The sequence below is a fragment of the Cyprinodon variegatus genome, unplaced genomic scaffold (genome assembly GCF_000732505.1).
Source record: "Cyprinodon variegatus isolate N-32 unplaced genomic scaffold, C_variegatus-1.0 Scaffold356, whole genome shotgun sequence".
NCBI classification, from domain to species: Eukaryota; Metazoa; Chordata; class Actinopteri; order Cyprinodontiformes; family Cyprinodontidae; genus Cyprinodon; species Cyprinodon variegatus.
Window position 1 is genome coordinate 45,236 of NW_015150809.1, and position 17,049 is coordinate 62,284.

The following is a 17,049-nucleotide window of genomic DNA, read 5'->3' on the forward strand; positions in this document are numbered from 1 at the left end:
ACTCAAGATTTCATACAGAATGTCATCATGTGAACTATTATCTATCAGCACTTTGTCATTGGATACATATGACCAAGAACCAACAAATGGTCTGAATGAGACTCTTTACTGCAATGGGTAGGTTCGGGTATATCAAGAAGAGATTTGTCATTATTCTTTATCAAGTATAGAAATAAAAGAAAAAACACATTTAAATGTGTGGCAGCGCTCTGCTCTGGACTCCTTGAGAGATCAAAACTACTTTTCTAAATGTGATAAGCAGTAACAGCATTGAAACTCTCCTTGAAAAAAAATCATTGAAAAATTATAACAATCATTTTGTCAAAAGATGACAAGATGTTGATGTATCTATTCATGTATCTCTAGAGCGGAAAGGTCCTCAAAGTCGATCCACAAAGTATTGATGGGCTCGATAAATATATGCCATTGTTTATTACAAAAAAGAAAAGATATTGAGATAGTGTATCAAATCGCTTCAACTTCACAAATAAGAACTATTTCATCATGTTGTATCTTGTAAAATAGATCAGTGTGGGTTTTTTATGCAACATAATGTGTGAAAAAATTCTGCTGGTTAATTTTAGCTTTTTTTCTTGCATTGATTCTGTTTGTTATGTTTAAGTTACACATTTTCACATTATGTTTGCTTTCCAGTGTGGACGAAAACTTTGAGCCAAAGGTAGAAGAGATTACCTCCTTGAGACCAGTAGATGTCAGTGTGGGAAAAGGAAAGCTCACAGAAAAAAACACTGCACATGTAGAGCAATGGAACCATTAAAAATTTTATATACACTTTTATTAAGATCGGAATAATTGTATGATTATCGCTGGCATCATTCATGAAATATAGGTACTCATTCATTCATGTGCTGAAATTAGCTTTTTTTTTTTTTCTTTTGTGCTTAACTACTGAACCAGAACTTATAAGCTAAAACTTATAGGTGTTTTTTTTTTTTTTTGCACTAGCTTATTTTTATGCAATTTTATAACAATTGACATACTTAGCTTAGGCCTGCTTCTCTGTTTGTTTATTTTTCATCAAAAATGTGTTACATTGCTCTAATCAGGGGTCTTCAACATTTCCCAGGCCAAGGACCCCCAAACTGATGGTGAGATGGAGAGGGGACCCCTAATTATAACCCCACTCCTGATCAAAATCTTAAGACCAGTCAAAAAATTGCAAGAATTTGCATTTTGCACTATTGGATCTTAAGAAGGTTCTAAGTAGAGCTTCACAATGTTAAAAGAAGAAATCAGAGTAAGAGACAAAAACTTTTGAGCGGGGATTTAATTGAAAACTGCATTTACACTCAAACATGATTTTTTTTTTCCACAAAAAAATGTTTGCAAAATGCAAATTCTTGCAATTTTTTGACTGGTCTTAAGATTTTGATTAGCAGTGTATTATATTAGCATTGTAATGAAACTGTGTTCTATCAAACTGGTCATATAGTCACTCTATTAAAGCTGGGGTACTTTCACCCTGGGATTATTAAAGTATTTCTGATTCTGATTTCTCGTTGATGGGGCAGGTGTTGTAAATAAAACTGTGCCCAGCTTAAAAGAGCTCTTGTGTGTTGCTGAATGTGTGCATTGATGACTGAAAGACATCTTCTGCCTCCATTTATCTGTTTACTACATTGTGTTGAATCATGTTAATGTGTATTTAAAGACATTTCAATTAGTGGAAAAAATGCAGGGGGGAATACATATATGAATATATTTGTCATTTATGTTGAAGACTATCTCAAAATATAAGTCATGTTTTTAGAATTTTAAACAATCTAAATTCATATTTCCAAAAAGAGAAAAAAAAACTTTTTAAGATTAGATATTTTATGCGTCAAATCTTAATAATCTTTCTCTGACTTTTTGAAGAACTAAAAAAAATCTAGAGTCTATGTTTCTGTTCTTACAATAAACTTATTGGAACAACAATGAAAAAAAATGTATATATATATATCTTCTCATTTCCACTCTTTTGTCAGATAATTGACTTATTTTTACTCAGAAACACAGATCTGCATTGATGAGTAAAAGACATGTTCTGCATCCATTTATCTGTTTACTACAGTGTGTTAAATTCGTGTTAATGTGTATTTAAAGACATTTCAATTAGTGGAAAAAATTGCAGGGGGGGAATATAAAAAAAAAAATCTTAACAACCAAAACTTTCTCGATCCCCATGCAGTACCTCAACGGACCCCTAGGGGTCGCGGACCCCCTGTTGAAGACCTCTGCTCTAATTAATTAATACACAATATATGAACCGTCTTTATTTTCTTTTACTCAAATTCTAAAGAATTTATTTTGCCTACACTATAAATCATTTTTTCCCCCCATTTATTATTTTTAGGATTTTAAGTTTCCAGGACTATTTCTTTAGTGCGCATGCGCACTGCCAACTCAGCTGACAGAAAGCAGTGATATCAGGAATCAGATGACCATGGCAGACTCGGGAAGTAGCGAAGAAGTAGCTGTGATTTGCAACACCGACATTACTTCATCGGAGTCGGAGAACAACATAATAAACACGGTTGTACTTTCTAATTCTTTCAAACCATCACGGCTGATGTTTAAACGGTTTGCCTCATATTATCCCGAGAGAAAACACTGACAGTATGGCCTAAATTAGCCGAGTTATGGTGACGCCTACCAACCAACAAAAAAAGCAGTTGGGTGTTTTTTTTTATAGATTTTTTTTTTTTGTTAACTTCTGTGTTAGTGACAACCTTTGTATATGACGGTTAAAGTTGGTATAGGAGTTGGTAAACGCGCCTGCTGACGACGTTTAAAAACTTCTTCAACTTTGCTCTAGCCGTTAGCTTGCCAGTTAGCCAGTTGAAACGGAAAGTTTAGTTTATCTGAATGAGCCCTATTCATCCAGCTTGCTCCATGTTATCTGTGCACAGTTTGCATATCCCGTCCTGAAAAAAATACGTCTTTGTTTCCCATGCTCGGTCGGTTGTTGTTTATATGTGTAATGTGAGTTACTCTTAGGAAAAAGCACAGATGTCAAAGCTTCTGTTCTCCTAAAATGCATCGAATCTGCTGCTTTTGCTCATGCATCGCACCTTTCTGGCTTTAGATGGTGGAAAGAAGCACAGCTCTGCTGAAAAAAATGGAAATAAGCGTTGCAGAGGCAGATAAGAGGACAGGGAAGAACACTGTTAATATGCAAGAAACCTACACTGTCTACCTCATAGAAACACGGTAAGCTATGAACTGAGCTGCTCTTATTTGCTGATATTCATAAGTTTAGCTTTAGAAACATTTTATGCTGATAGTTGACGTTTATTCTACTAGTATATGTGCTTTAACATGTATGCTGAATCCATACTAAGCACAGGGTTCCATTTAGATCCTTAAAAAGTCTTAAAAGGCATCGAATTCTTCTATATAACATTAAGGCCTTTATTTAGTATTAAAAAGTCCTAAATCAGTCTTTCATATGTCTTAAAATTTTCACAAAGTCATAAATAGGATTTTCTTTTTTTTAATTCATATAAAAATTTAAAATAATTCATAATTTTTTGACATTTACCGAACAGCTTCACTGGAAGAATCATTAGTTCCATCCTGACAGCAGAACCAATAACAACGATGTTGCAACCAGACCTTGGGGTGATGTGCCAATAACATGAGGAAGTGTAAATTCAATGAGTTTTCTGGAATGGCAAAAAAACAGCACCAGGGGATGTATATGAGGAATGGCGTATTTTGAGCAAGAAGTCATTCAACCTCAGCACGATGGGAATCAGAGCTGTGGAGTCAGACATGTGAAGAGTGAAAAACAAAGCAGGAAAATAAATTTACAGAGAAGCAGCAGCTATTTCTCAGTTCTGTTCCACCCTTGTTTCTGCAAGGCCTCTACAGCCATCTCCGACCTCAAAAGAAGCACCAGAAGTGCCAAACCTCCAGATAATGTATCTGTTATTAGTGTATTTTTAGCTTTCTTCCTATATGGAAAGTTTTTCAAAATTGTAAACACTGGGCCAGAAAGTAATGGTTTATGTTAAAATAAGTATCAGGTTAAATTTGTCGCAACCAGGTTTTCTTGTGTTTATTGTGAAGTTGGTCTTAAAGTTTTTTTTTATCAAGGGACAAAAAGAAGTCTTAAAAAGTCTTAACTTTAACTTGCCTTATGTTGTAGGAACCCTGTAAGCTTGTTTTTTAAGTTACATTTATGTAGAATAATAATTAACCTTAATTAATTAGAGTAACATTATAGAGTGAACTTGCAGAACAAAACTTTAAACCCATTTTGCAGATTTATTGTGGTTTTACTATTTTTATAATACTAAAATGTTTCATATGAACAATTTGATTGCAATTCAGTCAGAAATGTTTACCAAATTAAGTGTATTTTTCAAATCAAGATCTAATATATTTAGGGCTGCAACTAACGATTATTCTGCAAATCGATTAATCTGATTATAATTTTTCCAACCATCGGATAGGCAAAGGTTCCTTAAAGATTTTTTAAGAAATTAAACCAGGAGGAGTTTTGGATAGAGCATATTGACAGACAAAAATATTATTTTATCTTAAATGCAAAATATTTACATATTTATTTACAATTTTGATATAATCACTGCTCTAAATGCTCTGTGTCAGCTAAAGGCACATTTTACAGTCTCTGTACTCCAGTTTACGATTAATCGATTACTGTATTAGTTGACAATATTTCAATAATTGATTAATCATGATTGGTTTGATTAATTGTTCAGCCCTAATACATTAAGGTGAAAAGTCAAAAATTGGGGGGGGCTTGTTGGTTTGATTTGGATCATTCTTTATAACCCAAGTGTGCATAAAATGAAGGTCCCAAACTGATGGGCAGTAATTCTACTTTAAGACCATTTGATAAAAAAGGATTCAGTCAGTTTACATCAGTTACAGCAGATTTTCCAGATAAAACAAGACCCAGATTCCAAGAAGCTCCACTTTTATTCCACCAGTCCACCGCATTGTTAGAATTTGAATATTTTTGACTGAAGTAATACAGACTTTTAGGTAATTGTATGTCAGGACTTTCAGGATATTTTAATGTTTTGGGTTTAAGATAATTATAAATGTAAACTGATGAACATTTATATTACACTTTCTTTAGTAACAGGAATACCTGAATACCCCAAAAACGCTTCCCTACAAAACTGGAAGCTGAAAATCGTATACTTAAACAGAAGTGTCTGACGATTCTTTATTCTAGTTCTTGGTTGTTGGTATTTTTGCTAACATGTTGCAAATGCTCTGATAAGTGTTTTATTTTTTCCATTCCTTCTCTTTTGGCTTTAGGTGTCTGCAAAAAGCCCTTTTCAATCTTCTTTATCATTCTAAAAAGCTGTTTAATTCTGTATCTCTGCTTGAAGGCCAGCCGAATCAGTCTCAGAAGGAGGTACTCCAGCTGCACCCGACACTTTATGGAGACGCTACAGTGAGTTTGAGCTCCTCAGAACATACCTCTTGGTCACATATCCCTACATCATCATCCCTCCATTACCAGAAAAAAGGGTGAGATTTAGTCAATAGTAATTTGTTAAATCTGATATAATATGGAAAAAGTAAAAAGGATCACTTCATAGGCCTTTGTTGATGCTGTTTCTATTTTTGATTTTTATCGCTTGCAGGCAGAGTTTGTGTGGCACAAGCTTTCAGCGGATAACCTCGACCCAGATTTTGTAGAGCGGCGAAGAGTTGGTCTAGAAAACTTCCTGCTGCGTGTTGCATCTCATCCTGTCTTGTCAAACGATAATATTTTCTTCCTCTTTCTCACAGAGGTTTGTAACCAAATGTACAACTTATTTGTCCCTTTTGAACCCAATTGCATTTGACAACCAAAATCTCTGTTGATTTGGACCTTTCGTGACTGTGTGGTGTGAACACACTCAGGTGAGCTCTGAGGCCTATTTCACTAAAGCAAAATTAGGAAATCCAGGACAAGAGCTGAAGCCAGGCTGGAACTAGCATAATGAGCGCATCCTGGGTTCATCCAATTCACATAGAGCCAAGCCAGGATTCACTCGTTTACGTCAAGCCAGATGTAAATATTCCAGCTGAAAGGTAGAGTGCAGGATGTTCTTTTTCTGTGTAGATCATCAAAATAAGTGGTCCTCTTAATTATCATTCATTCTGGTGATATGTTCACGTGCTACCTGCTTGACAATAGTTTATTGGCTTGTAGCATGGTAAAGGTACTTGTAGCTGCAGAGACACATATTTGCATTCACAATATCTGTATTATGATGGGCTATGGACGTATTTCTTTAAACATGTTTGCTTGTCGTAAATATATTTTCACTTACCGGTGGTGAGTTTGACATTGTGGAAAAATTGCAAATCTCTTGCAAAGTAAGCTTGATTAAGCAATGCAAACAGTAACTTTTAAACCGAGTGAGCACCAGGAGATTTAGCTCATGCATGGTCATGCATGCTCTTGCAAGCGTTCGATAGGCGTTCCCTCTGGGGAGCATGTACAAAGTTGTGCATGTGCATTTTTTTTCGAAGTGGAGAGGGTGGATGTTTTAAAAAAATTTGGGAAAATCCTCCCCTATACCTTTAATGCAGGTCTGCAGTTTTCTTCAAGAAATCATAGTAATCACATATTTATTGATTTGGTAAACAATAGCAGACTAAATGCCAAAAAAGGCTAAAATACACATCTCCTAACCGCTTCTTTTAACTGAAAATTGAAGAAGTCAGTGCCGCACAATGGCAGCCCACTGCTCCCCAAGGGGATGGGTTTAATGCAGAGAGTTCATTTCGTTCCTCTGAACTTGGTTACAGTGTAATGACAAAAACAAAGCTGGGAAAAGAAAAGATGGAGAAAACCAGTACTGCTCATGCAGATAGTTGAGTGTAATTAATCTGGAGGACACTTATGTTTAGAGCTACGTTTATGGTCTGACCTTTGTTTCTCTAAAAGCCTTTTTTTTTCTAATCCCTTCAACACTTTTAATAATCTGTTAAGGGCTTTCTGCTAAATTGGGTACACTGTTGTACAGTAACATCCAAAGGGAAAATGTATTTCAAATGGTATAGGCTGCCATAATAATGTTAGAAAAATGAAAGTACTTCAATAAAAAAACAATATGGCTAGGTGCACAAAATAAATGGCTATGATAACTGATGTGTTGCTGCTTTTGTAAAACAAAGTTGGAGGTTTAATTAAGCCAGAATATCTAGAAAATCCCATTTAATAACCTACTTTGGTTTTGTGAAACAGGCCTCTAGTCTTTTTTTGTTGTTTATGTGAATTTGTTTTGTCAATCGCCTTTTGATTTTATATTTACATAGTATTATTGTGACCTTGTCTGTCTTTTGTTATTTGAATGTCCCCAGGAAAAGGGTTGGAGGGAAGCGGTTCTCGAGACCGGGTTCCAAGATAAGGTTGGATCAGGTTTCTGTTGTTGAATGTATTATGTTAATGTTTGTTATCATGGTATTGTCATATGACATTGAATCTTATATTATTCAAGATTTTTCTGTACTTTTTGATTTACTTTTATGCATGTTCTGTTTCAAAAGGTGGACTCCAGATTAAAGTCTTTAAGTGCCAGTTTCAGAGTCAAGAATCCTGACAAGTAGGTGGAAAAAATTTTTTTTACTTGGATACAAAACATGACATGGAATAAAAGAGCTCATAAAGCAACACATCATACACGTATGTAAAGAATTTCAACCATTTCGAAAGATGGTAGGTTACAACATTTCAGTCTTGAACAGTGGCGGCTGGTGGAGTTTTCTCCGGGGGCGGGGCTGTACATTCAAAATAGACGTACGCTTGATTGATTGACTTTATTGATCTCAAAGTGGAGAAATGTACTCGTTACATCACCCACACAACTGTGACGACAGTTCCTGTTAGCTAAGAGCATAGCATTAGGGGGCCCAGAGCTCTCCTATACGTTTGTATTTCAGAGGAGCGACTGTGCATGTACAACTTTTAACGCGAGTCAATTGGCAAAGATTTTTGCACTGTAGGGCGGAAATACGTCACCCTTCTGATGAAAAATGAAATTACGCTTTACTCGTCATTAAGGATTAAATATGTATCTTGCACATCTAAAAAATATATCAATATATTTTGAAATATTTTAATTTTATAATTTAATTGGATTTTTTTATGTCTTAATCAGTCATTGGGCTGGTGGGGCAGCACCCTAGCGCCCTCTATTGGTCAGCTGCCACTGGTCATGAATTGGTTACACTCAAATTTTAATGACTTAGATGAGATTTACTTTTTTTTTATCTGGAATTTGGTGGAGTCAATTAAATATACATGCCTGCAATAAAAACATATTTTAGGACGGAGAAGGATTAAAAATGGGTCATAACACTTTTGCCTGACATTTAGAAAAAAATTGTATATTTGAACTAAAGTTCAGCTTTAACTGAAAGAATAATTTTGTTTTTTTTTTTGTTTGTTTAGGCGATTCACATCTCTGAAAAACTACAGTGATAATTTAAGCACTGTCATCTCTCAGTTACTCAGGATCAGAGCGGTAAGTTCGGAGTTCAAGTATTAATATAAACAATGTAAAAGCCTCAGAAAAATCGCCAAGAAAACCAACAAAAGATGTCTACAAACTTCTGAATGTTATCATGCCAAGTCTGTGAGACCCCAAAATGAATATAACGTGTCAGAAATGATTGTTTTTTTTGTTTTTTGTTTTTTTCTAAATCTATCTACTTTTTTGGGAGGTGGAGGCAACAAGCTCAACAAATGAAATAATCATTAATCTCAATAATCTCCTCATATTCCTCAGTCCATGATTATTTGCCTCTTTCAGTTTCTTTGTTATTGAGTACTTTAACTTTTTAATAATTGACTCATTTGTTCAAGCAGACGTTCAGACCTAAGGCTGAAAGACTATTTTTCACTAATACCCTATAATACATTAGCAAAGCAAGTAATGACTCATAACCAGCTCTGAAAATACAGACTAAAGGTCCCTAATTAATTTACAAAAATTGACCTTTTGATAAACCCTTATTGATGCTGCAGGCAGCACTTACAATTATTTTTCTGTTGTGGGTTTTTTAAAATCATTCTGTTATTATTTCTCCCCTTCTCTTTTTGGAAACCAAAGTGATTTTCATCCCTGATTCATCCCTTTTTTCTTTCTTTACTCTACCTCAGCACAGCGCGTATTGATGACACTAACATTTGGAATGATAAGCTCAGTCTAAACAAAATCAATTAATTCTAACATCCCATAATGTCACAAGACAGTTTCCCGTTGGTGGTGACGGCTTATGCTCTCCTCTCATTTAAAGACTGTGCTGAACTCTTTTCCCCTGACTGTAACTTAAAGCTGTTCAACCAGCTGTTTCTTTACGAGCAGCATACTTTCTACACGGTTTGCATGCAACAAATTTTTTCTCATCCTCACGTCAGAGACATTTGAAGGGACAGCTTGTGCTAAATACAAATCAGCCAAACTTGACTTTGGTCATTTTGTTACTAAAACGTACCGCGTTGGAGCTTAGCAGCTGAGCAGGACAGCCTACAGATACAGAGCCCAGGGTCGCTGTCTGATGTTTACACCATCGCGCATTCAGCCAGTGTTCAGCTGGGATCAGCTGGAACGTCAGTCAGTGACAAACACCGTGACAGCCAACTGCTGCGTATGTCAAAATACTGAAAACATGTTTAAATGTCCTCACAGTTATTGAATCAAATTACATTATATGTTATATATTTACATTTAATTATTGTCCAGCCATAGGCATAAGCAATGCCCGTAGCTTTATATAAAATTAATATTTGTTTGTTTGTTTTTTTAGCTTAGGCTTTAGGTGTTTCCACTTTAATAAATAATCTCCATTTTATATTTGATACTTCTGTTATCACTTCCTCTCCTTTTCTTTGTTCACATAAGCTATGCTCATAAATATTCAGGCACTGGGTCCCATTTATAATGAAGCTTCTGGCTTTAATTGGAATGTTTTCTAAAAGACTTTTGAAAGAACAAAGAAAAAACAGCTTGCTTTTTTTCTTAATTGCAGCGAGTTGCAGACAGACTGTATGGAGTTTATAAAGTCCATGCAAACTATGGCAGAGTTTTCAGGTAAGAAATTGTTCAGAATGTTTGAAACATTTGTGAAGTTATTTAACAGAAATGATCGGTGTGAACTGACTATAGAAAATACATGTGTAATGGAGAGCAAAAAGGAGCAATTTAGTTTGTTTGACACAAATGAGGACGGTGCTGAGGTAAAGCAATACCCCAAACTGTTTGTTTCTCAGTGAGTGGAGTGCTATAGAAAAGGAAATGGGAGATGGATTGCAGAGTGCTGGTCACCACATGGATACGTAAGTAGAGAATGGTTCTTCCTAACTATTAACCTGCTGGCAACTCTTTGCTGTTTTATTTAAGTTAATAATTACCACTGTATTCACAGGCACTGAAACAAAATGTTTTGTTTAGCTTATCTATAAACAAATAATGTTTCTGTTTGTTTCCAGCTATGCTGCATCAATAGATGACATTCTTGAAGAGGAGGAGCACTATGCAGACCAACTGAAGGAGTATCTCTTCTACACTGATGCTGTCAGGTAGATAAGTGTGAAATAAACAATCTTCCTAGGCGGAGTGTTGGTCTAGTGGGTTAGAGCAGTGCGCTGAGCAAAACACTTAACCCCTGATTCCTACCGGGTGCCACACAACAGCAGTCCACTGCTCCCCAAGGGGATGGGTTAAATGGAGAGGTAAATTTCTCAAATGTAAGATCAATAAAGTTCGGTAATATTAATCATTATTGTTCAAAAAGTGGCCAACATAAAATGTTGGAGAGAGGGCTCCATCTTGCCTCAGTCAGACTCCTACATGACTCTGTTCTGCCTTGTAAAAATGTTTCTCCCTTAAAAATCCATGCTATGGAGCATGGACGATGGCTCATGGGTTTTACCTGTAACTAGTAGGTTGCGGGTTTGGTTTTTTTTCCCTGCCTCTTTCCACACCCTACCCCCCAGTTCATTTCATTCTGATGAAGCCAGAGGGCGCCATGGAGCTTATTATAAGGCAGCCTCCCTCTACCCAAGGGCAGCTGTGGCCATGATGTGAAGTTCTCTGGAGTCCTCAGACTTGATTAACACTATAAAAGTGCAGGCCATGTTAGTAGGACTTTTTTAAATAAATGGCTTTTGTTTTCTCCCACATAATACTTAAACAAGGATACAGTAAAGAATTTTATAGGAAGGGCAAATTGTTTTCATTCACTTTACTCTTTGGTTTTTAGTTTAGAATGCTACTTCCTATATAAAAGATAGAGTACACTAACAGTCTAGCACTCTAGATCTAGAGTATGTGGCTTCTGAACCAAAATAACAGATGTATAGCATTTATGTGAAGCCACTTTTAACTCCAAGTAGCCTAAAATCAACCAAGCATTACTCAAGAACATGCTATAATTACATTTGAACAAACCAGGTAGGTCAGGTATCCATCCAGAGATCAGAAAAACAGAAATTAGTCCTAATTTTCCATTTAAACACTGAAACCGGTGTGAAAAGCTAATTTTCAACTACCAGGTGACTTAATCATAAATGTATTCCTTTTTTTTTTTTTTTTGCAGATTCCCTGTTTGCATTTAATTTTCTTCTAAGAATGAAAATAAACAATAAACAATGGTCAGTTTTAACATTTTATTTCCTAAATTATGTATGTTTTAGGTCAGTCTGTAGAAAACATGAGTTGATCCAATATGAGCTGGAGATGGCAGCACAGGACCTCTCCTACAAGAAACAACAGAAAGAGGAGATGGAAACTGGGGTAACAGTAACTTAAACCTTTCAAAACTGCACATTTGTACCTGATCAAAATACACTATTAAGACCTTAGTCAGGGGCATGCATATGATCATTAAAGTGTACATTTTTAAGTTGTAAACATGTTTTGCAATTAGGGTTTTATACAATCTGTTTTCAATTATACACTTCTCCCTTTCTGTGTGTGTTTGTGTTTGCAGACGGTGCGAATCTTTTCTTTTAAGGGAATGACCAGTAAATTATTTGGTCAAGAGACACAGGAGCAGAGAGAGAGCAAAGTGGCAGCCCTGGAGCAGAGTATCCAGGAGGGGGAGAACGCCCTCAAGGAGAAGAATGCAGAGACCCAGTAAGGCTTATACTGAACAAACGTCCACAGCTGTCTGAGTTTCTGTTCTTTAATATCCTTCCTTGTGAAATTCTCTAATGATGTAATGCATAATATAATGGGTTTATTGTTTCAGGTTCAGCATGGTGGGAAATATGATCATTAGGAAGCACTAAAGTTACTCTATAGATCAATTCATTTTTGGCTTTTACCTAAATGATTCAGGTTATCTTTTTCTGTCAAATGGGGGAAAACTGACTTTTGTAGAAACTAGCAAAATATGTATTAACTGAGGGTAGTACAAAGTGAGTCAGCAGGAGGGCGGTACTGTATCATTAATTAAAATATAGTTGAGGCTTGAAGTAAAGATAAAATGAGATGTTGCGTTTGATTGATGTGATGAATATAAACATGTTTTTCTAATTGAATGATTGTGTCTGGAGCCGACCTCACTGCTGTCAGGAAACTGAATTTGTATTTTAATACTGTTGTTTTTTTGTCTAAATATAAATTTTTCTGTATAAAATGTCAGTTTCTAAACATCTTTTTCTTTAAGTTGAATACATTTGTTGGTTTCGCAAAAAAATCCAGGCTCTATTTGACAACCTAGAACTTAAGTTTTATTTTATTTTTTTGAAGTGCTCAGATTTCACTTTTAGCTCCAACAGTTTAAGTCATATCAATGAATTGAAATGAAGCCTGAAATCCCAGAACTGGTCTTTTCATCCTATGGTTAGATGGTTCTGAGATATTAAAGGTAGTTACTTTAATCATGATAAAAGTGCACTATAACAAATTTGCATTAAATGCTTATAGTGTGTTTTAGTTACAATTTTCCATTTAAATTTTGCCCAATATATAGAAGATTCTGGTTATTGGAATCAAATTAATCAGCTAAAATGTTTTCAGTATTTGTGTAGTTATTATTCAGGGTATATATGTTTATATTATTGACAGTTGGCATGGCTACCTGCCATCTGTATCTGCTTAGAGGCTCATCTCCCAACAAAAAAAATACCCAGCTGAGTGCTGTTTTTCTACCCACGTAGTCATCATACATTTCTGATGATGATGTTGCACAGCTGCCCGTCTAGTCAGTGGGTTTTGTATACAAAAGCAGTCTGCTGTACAAAAACCAGGAAGTAGAACATGAATAAATGGAGTCGTACAAAAATCATCCATTGTTAGTTTCCTTTTCCTCTGGCTTATCCTCTTTGCTTTCCTTTAGTTCTTTTCCCCAAGACAGACTGATGATAGGTTGTGTTTGTGAATGTGTCATCAGAGAGTTTGTGGAGAAGGCATGGAGCGACATTGAACGGTTTAAGGAGCAGAAGGACAGAGACTTGCGTGAAGCATTGATCAGCTATGCCATTATGCAGATCAGCATGTGTAAGAAGGTAGGAGTTCACTTCTTAGTTTCACAGCAAATGTTCCTGATGGATTTTCATAATGGTGTTATAATCTCATTTTCTACTATTTTTTTTTTGCTATTTTAGGGAATACAAGTGTGGTCCAACGCCAAAGAGTGCTTCAATAAAATGTGAGCCAATGACCATCTGCAACCAAAAGAAAAACCTATATTTCAAAAAGTACAGACTGGGATTAGTCACTGCCTCTTTTTTTTTCTTTTGCTTTAAGTGTTACTTAAAATTATTTTGTCAACTTGTTTGTGTTCGTTAATTTAATTAAAACCAGGCAGTGGAGTTGAGGTCTATTGAATCGAATCACCTTTTTGAATGCCTTTGTCTTAACATTCCTCTCCTGATGGTTCTTCACACTGTCTTCCAAGATAAAATGAATTCCCAGCAGATTTCTTCTTCAGGTCTACTTGTAAAGAGTTCCTCAAAGTTTATTTAGAGATACATTGTGTGGGGACAGCTGGCTGTAAGCTCATGAATTAAGAGGTGTATACTTACACTTGCATCACTACCAAACAGCTACAAGTTTGTTTTTTTTTGCTAATTGGGATTTTTGTGATTTATGTAAACCTTCAAAACTGTTTCTGGACCCTAGTCCATATCCAATAGTTTGGTGAATGGCCAAAGATATGTATATTTTTTTCAAAAACTCAAATGATACTCAGAAAACCACTACACTACCGTATTTCCTTCTTTTTTGTTGTCACACTGCTCTTATTCTCTCTGGTACTGTTAATCCATAGCTGACCAATGTTGTAATTAAGTTCTTTAATGTACAGCTGACAGGAGGAGAACATAAGACTGATTCGCATCCTATTGTTTCTAAAAGAAAGCCGTATGTTCAGCCAAAGGTACAATCTAATAGTCATGTTTACTATACTTTATACTTAACCTGTGTTAAAAGCAGCATGTATGTGATTTCATTGCTCCTCCTTTTTGTACCTTCAAGGTTTACTGCCTTAAAAAAGTGGTGTTGAAGAAATATGTCAACCTCTTTTACCAACTGTTAATGTGCCTACCCATGTTTTTTTTCTTCTTCTTCTAATGATGTGACCAAAACAAGGCAACTCTAACTACATCTTTACTGTTTAACATTTCATTAATGAAGCAAATACAAGTAATTGTTTCATTGCTGCAGTTGAGTGGAGCTAAATGTTGCGCCAAATGGATCTGACATCTGAATGTTGTGCTGAGAACCGCACCAAATCTTTTTTTTTGTTTTGTTTTTTTTTGTTAAGGATGTACTGTTAACTGATATGTTCTAAAGCTAAGGCATTTATAAGTTTTTGTTTTTTTTAATTGTTGTACTAAAACTCTAATTAAAAACATCATTTTGATCCACTTTGTTTCTTTTTTCCCAGTATTCAACAAGTCAAAAGTTGTGGGTAAATATTAAATATAAAAGAAGAGTTATGTTTGCATTTGTTTTTTTTTTTTAACCTTTTGTCTTTAAAACGTGCTTTACTGGACAAAACGAAAACGGGTTTTCCCTGATGTTGGCCTCTTGCCTCCACACCTGCTGGTAATAGGGAAATTAGATGGGTGTGTCTCCATTTACTTCCTGGATGTCTGTGGTGTATTGTTTTATATTTGTTTTAGTTTATCAGCATCAACTAGTTTTATATTTGTTCATTGGGCTTTTTTTTTTCACCCGAGTTACTTTCAGTGTGAGGTGTTTTAAAAATGATAGGAATGTTTCTGACCAAATGATCATCTAACTTGACAGAATATTGCCTACATTCTAAACACGGACATCTTGCTCAATACAAATTTTTTTGGTATCCTTTCTTTTCATTTCTAATGCTGATCTGTTATGGGGGGTTCTATGCTTAAAACCGTTAGAAAATATGCAAAACCTCTCAATATTCAAGCTATAGATTTGCAATTAAAATTTTCTCTGCCCTGGAAAGAAAATGTGACACTGGTTAGAAAATGACTAAACTGTGTCGCCCTCTGCCGCACAATATACAGACCTTTCAATTTGGCAGACCAGGAAACGAGTGAAAACTGTGTTTTGGGGTTCTGCTTGTTTAGGAAACTGTCATATGTAAACAGAGGGATTATATTTTAATACACCAGAAGAGTTGCATTCCTTAGAAAGTTTTCACTCATTTATTTTAAGAAGTATAGAGGCTTATTAGGCTGCAAGAAATGGGAAGAGGACCTCTTGATTCGAACCAGATTCAAATGAAGGCCAATGTGATTTTAGATTGTTAGCTTAACAAACTCACTTTTTATTTTGCCAAGGCCTCAAAACATGCAGAATTATTGTCCCCATTTTGTGGGCAGTCTTTGAGGATGAAAGGATTCCCTGAAAGTAGTAAAAGCAATTAAAGCTTTATGTTATCTGTTCCTGGTCAAAACAAAAAAGTCCAAATCGATATAAAATCTTAAAGTTAATCAGAAGGAGCCAGAAATGGCTTTAAGATGTCCTAAGGATGAACAGTTACACTGACTGGAATAATATAAGATGAGACAGTTCCCCATATGGTCACTGACTGTGGAAAAATATTTGTAATGGGAACAGGAGTAACTAGAAATGGAAACTCTCAGACCTATATTTCAAGCTGAAATACAGTATTGACTTAATCTGGAGAACTTTGAGTGACTGAGCATCAGCCGATGTTAGCAGTGGCATAACACAAGGACAGCAAGTGTGTCTGAGAGTGGTGGCTGTTAAAGCGCTGATTTCTCTTGAATGATCTTAGCTTTAAAAGTTTCTGAAGGTTATCACTTTTGCTTGAGAACCATTTTCTACTTCACTTTTTCTTGCATTCATTCATTTTTTGGAACCAGCTCCTTGCAACAGCCTGCTAGCAATTTTAGCTGTGCCTTTACAAAGATGGTTCATACCTGTATGAATTCAGATTTTGTTTTAAATGTTAATGTTATTCAATTTTTTATTTTAAAAGGAGTTTGGTTTCAGGTGTATAAGATAGTCATACAAACAGTAATAAACACCTAGTCACTTTTTTGAATTATATAACTTAACTAAACACACCCCTCTACAATATTCCACTGCAACTTTATGTGTTGAAATTAAGGATATTATAATATGTATGTATAATATGTATTAAGGCTAAGAAACCAACAGATAACATATCCACCTATAGTTGTATTTGTACTGATAGGCCAAGAAAGATATGAGTTGATCTCTTGAAAAAATACAGTGCCTTGTAAAAATAACTTTCTGACCTTTTGCCAATTATTACGCTTCAAACATAAGGAACTTAAATTGTAATTTTTTGGTGAAGAATCAACAAGTGGGACACAGTCATGAAGTGGAATGAAATTTATTAGATACATTTTTAACAGCTAATAAAACTGAAGAGTGATGCCATTCAAAATTAATCGGCCCCTTCAGTGTAGGAAACTCTTCAGAAGTTCAGGGGGGGGATCTCTGAATTATTCAATGTTGACCTAAATGAGTGATGATGATAAATAGAATCCATTTGTGTAATAAAGTCTCTGTATAAAAGCACCTGCGCTGTGATAGTCTCAGAGGTCTGTTTATAGCCCAGAAAGCATCATTA

The 17,049-nt window shown here is 35.4% G+C and overlaps 1 protein-coding gene across 1 annotated transcript; it reads left to right on the top strand.

Moving 5' to 3' along the window:
• Window positions 1–2,414: 2,414 nt before the first annotated feature.
• snx4 (sorting nexin 4) lies at window positions 2,415–13,661 on the top strand. The gene is made up of 14 exons (XM_015386139.1): window positions 2,415–2,536; window positions 3,089–3,213; window positions 5,373–5,514; window positions 5,631–5,780; window positions 7,342–7,389; window positions 7,528–7,583; window positions 8,432–8,504; window positions 10,012–10,073; window positions 10,253–10,318; window positions 10,472–10,561; window positions 11,678–11,777; window positions 11,974–12,119; window positions 13,381–13,495; window positions 13,595–13,661. The coding sequence occupies exons 1-14, from the start codon at window positions 2,441–2,443 to the stop codon at window positions 13,640–13,642; spliced, it is 1,317 nt and encodes a 438-aa protein (XP_015241625.1). The 5' UTR covers window positions 2,415–2,440; the 3' UTR covers window positions 13,643–13,661.
• Window positions 13,662–17,049: the final 3,388 nt, after the last annotated feature.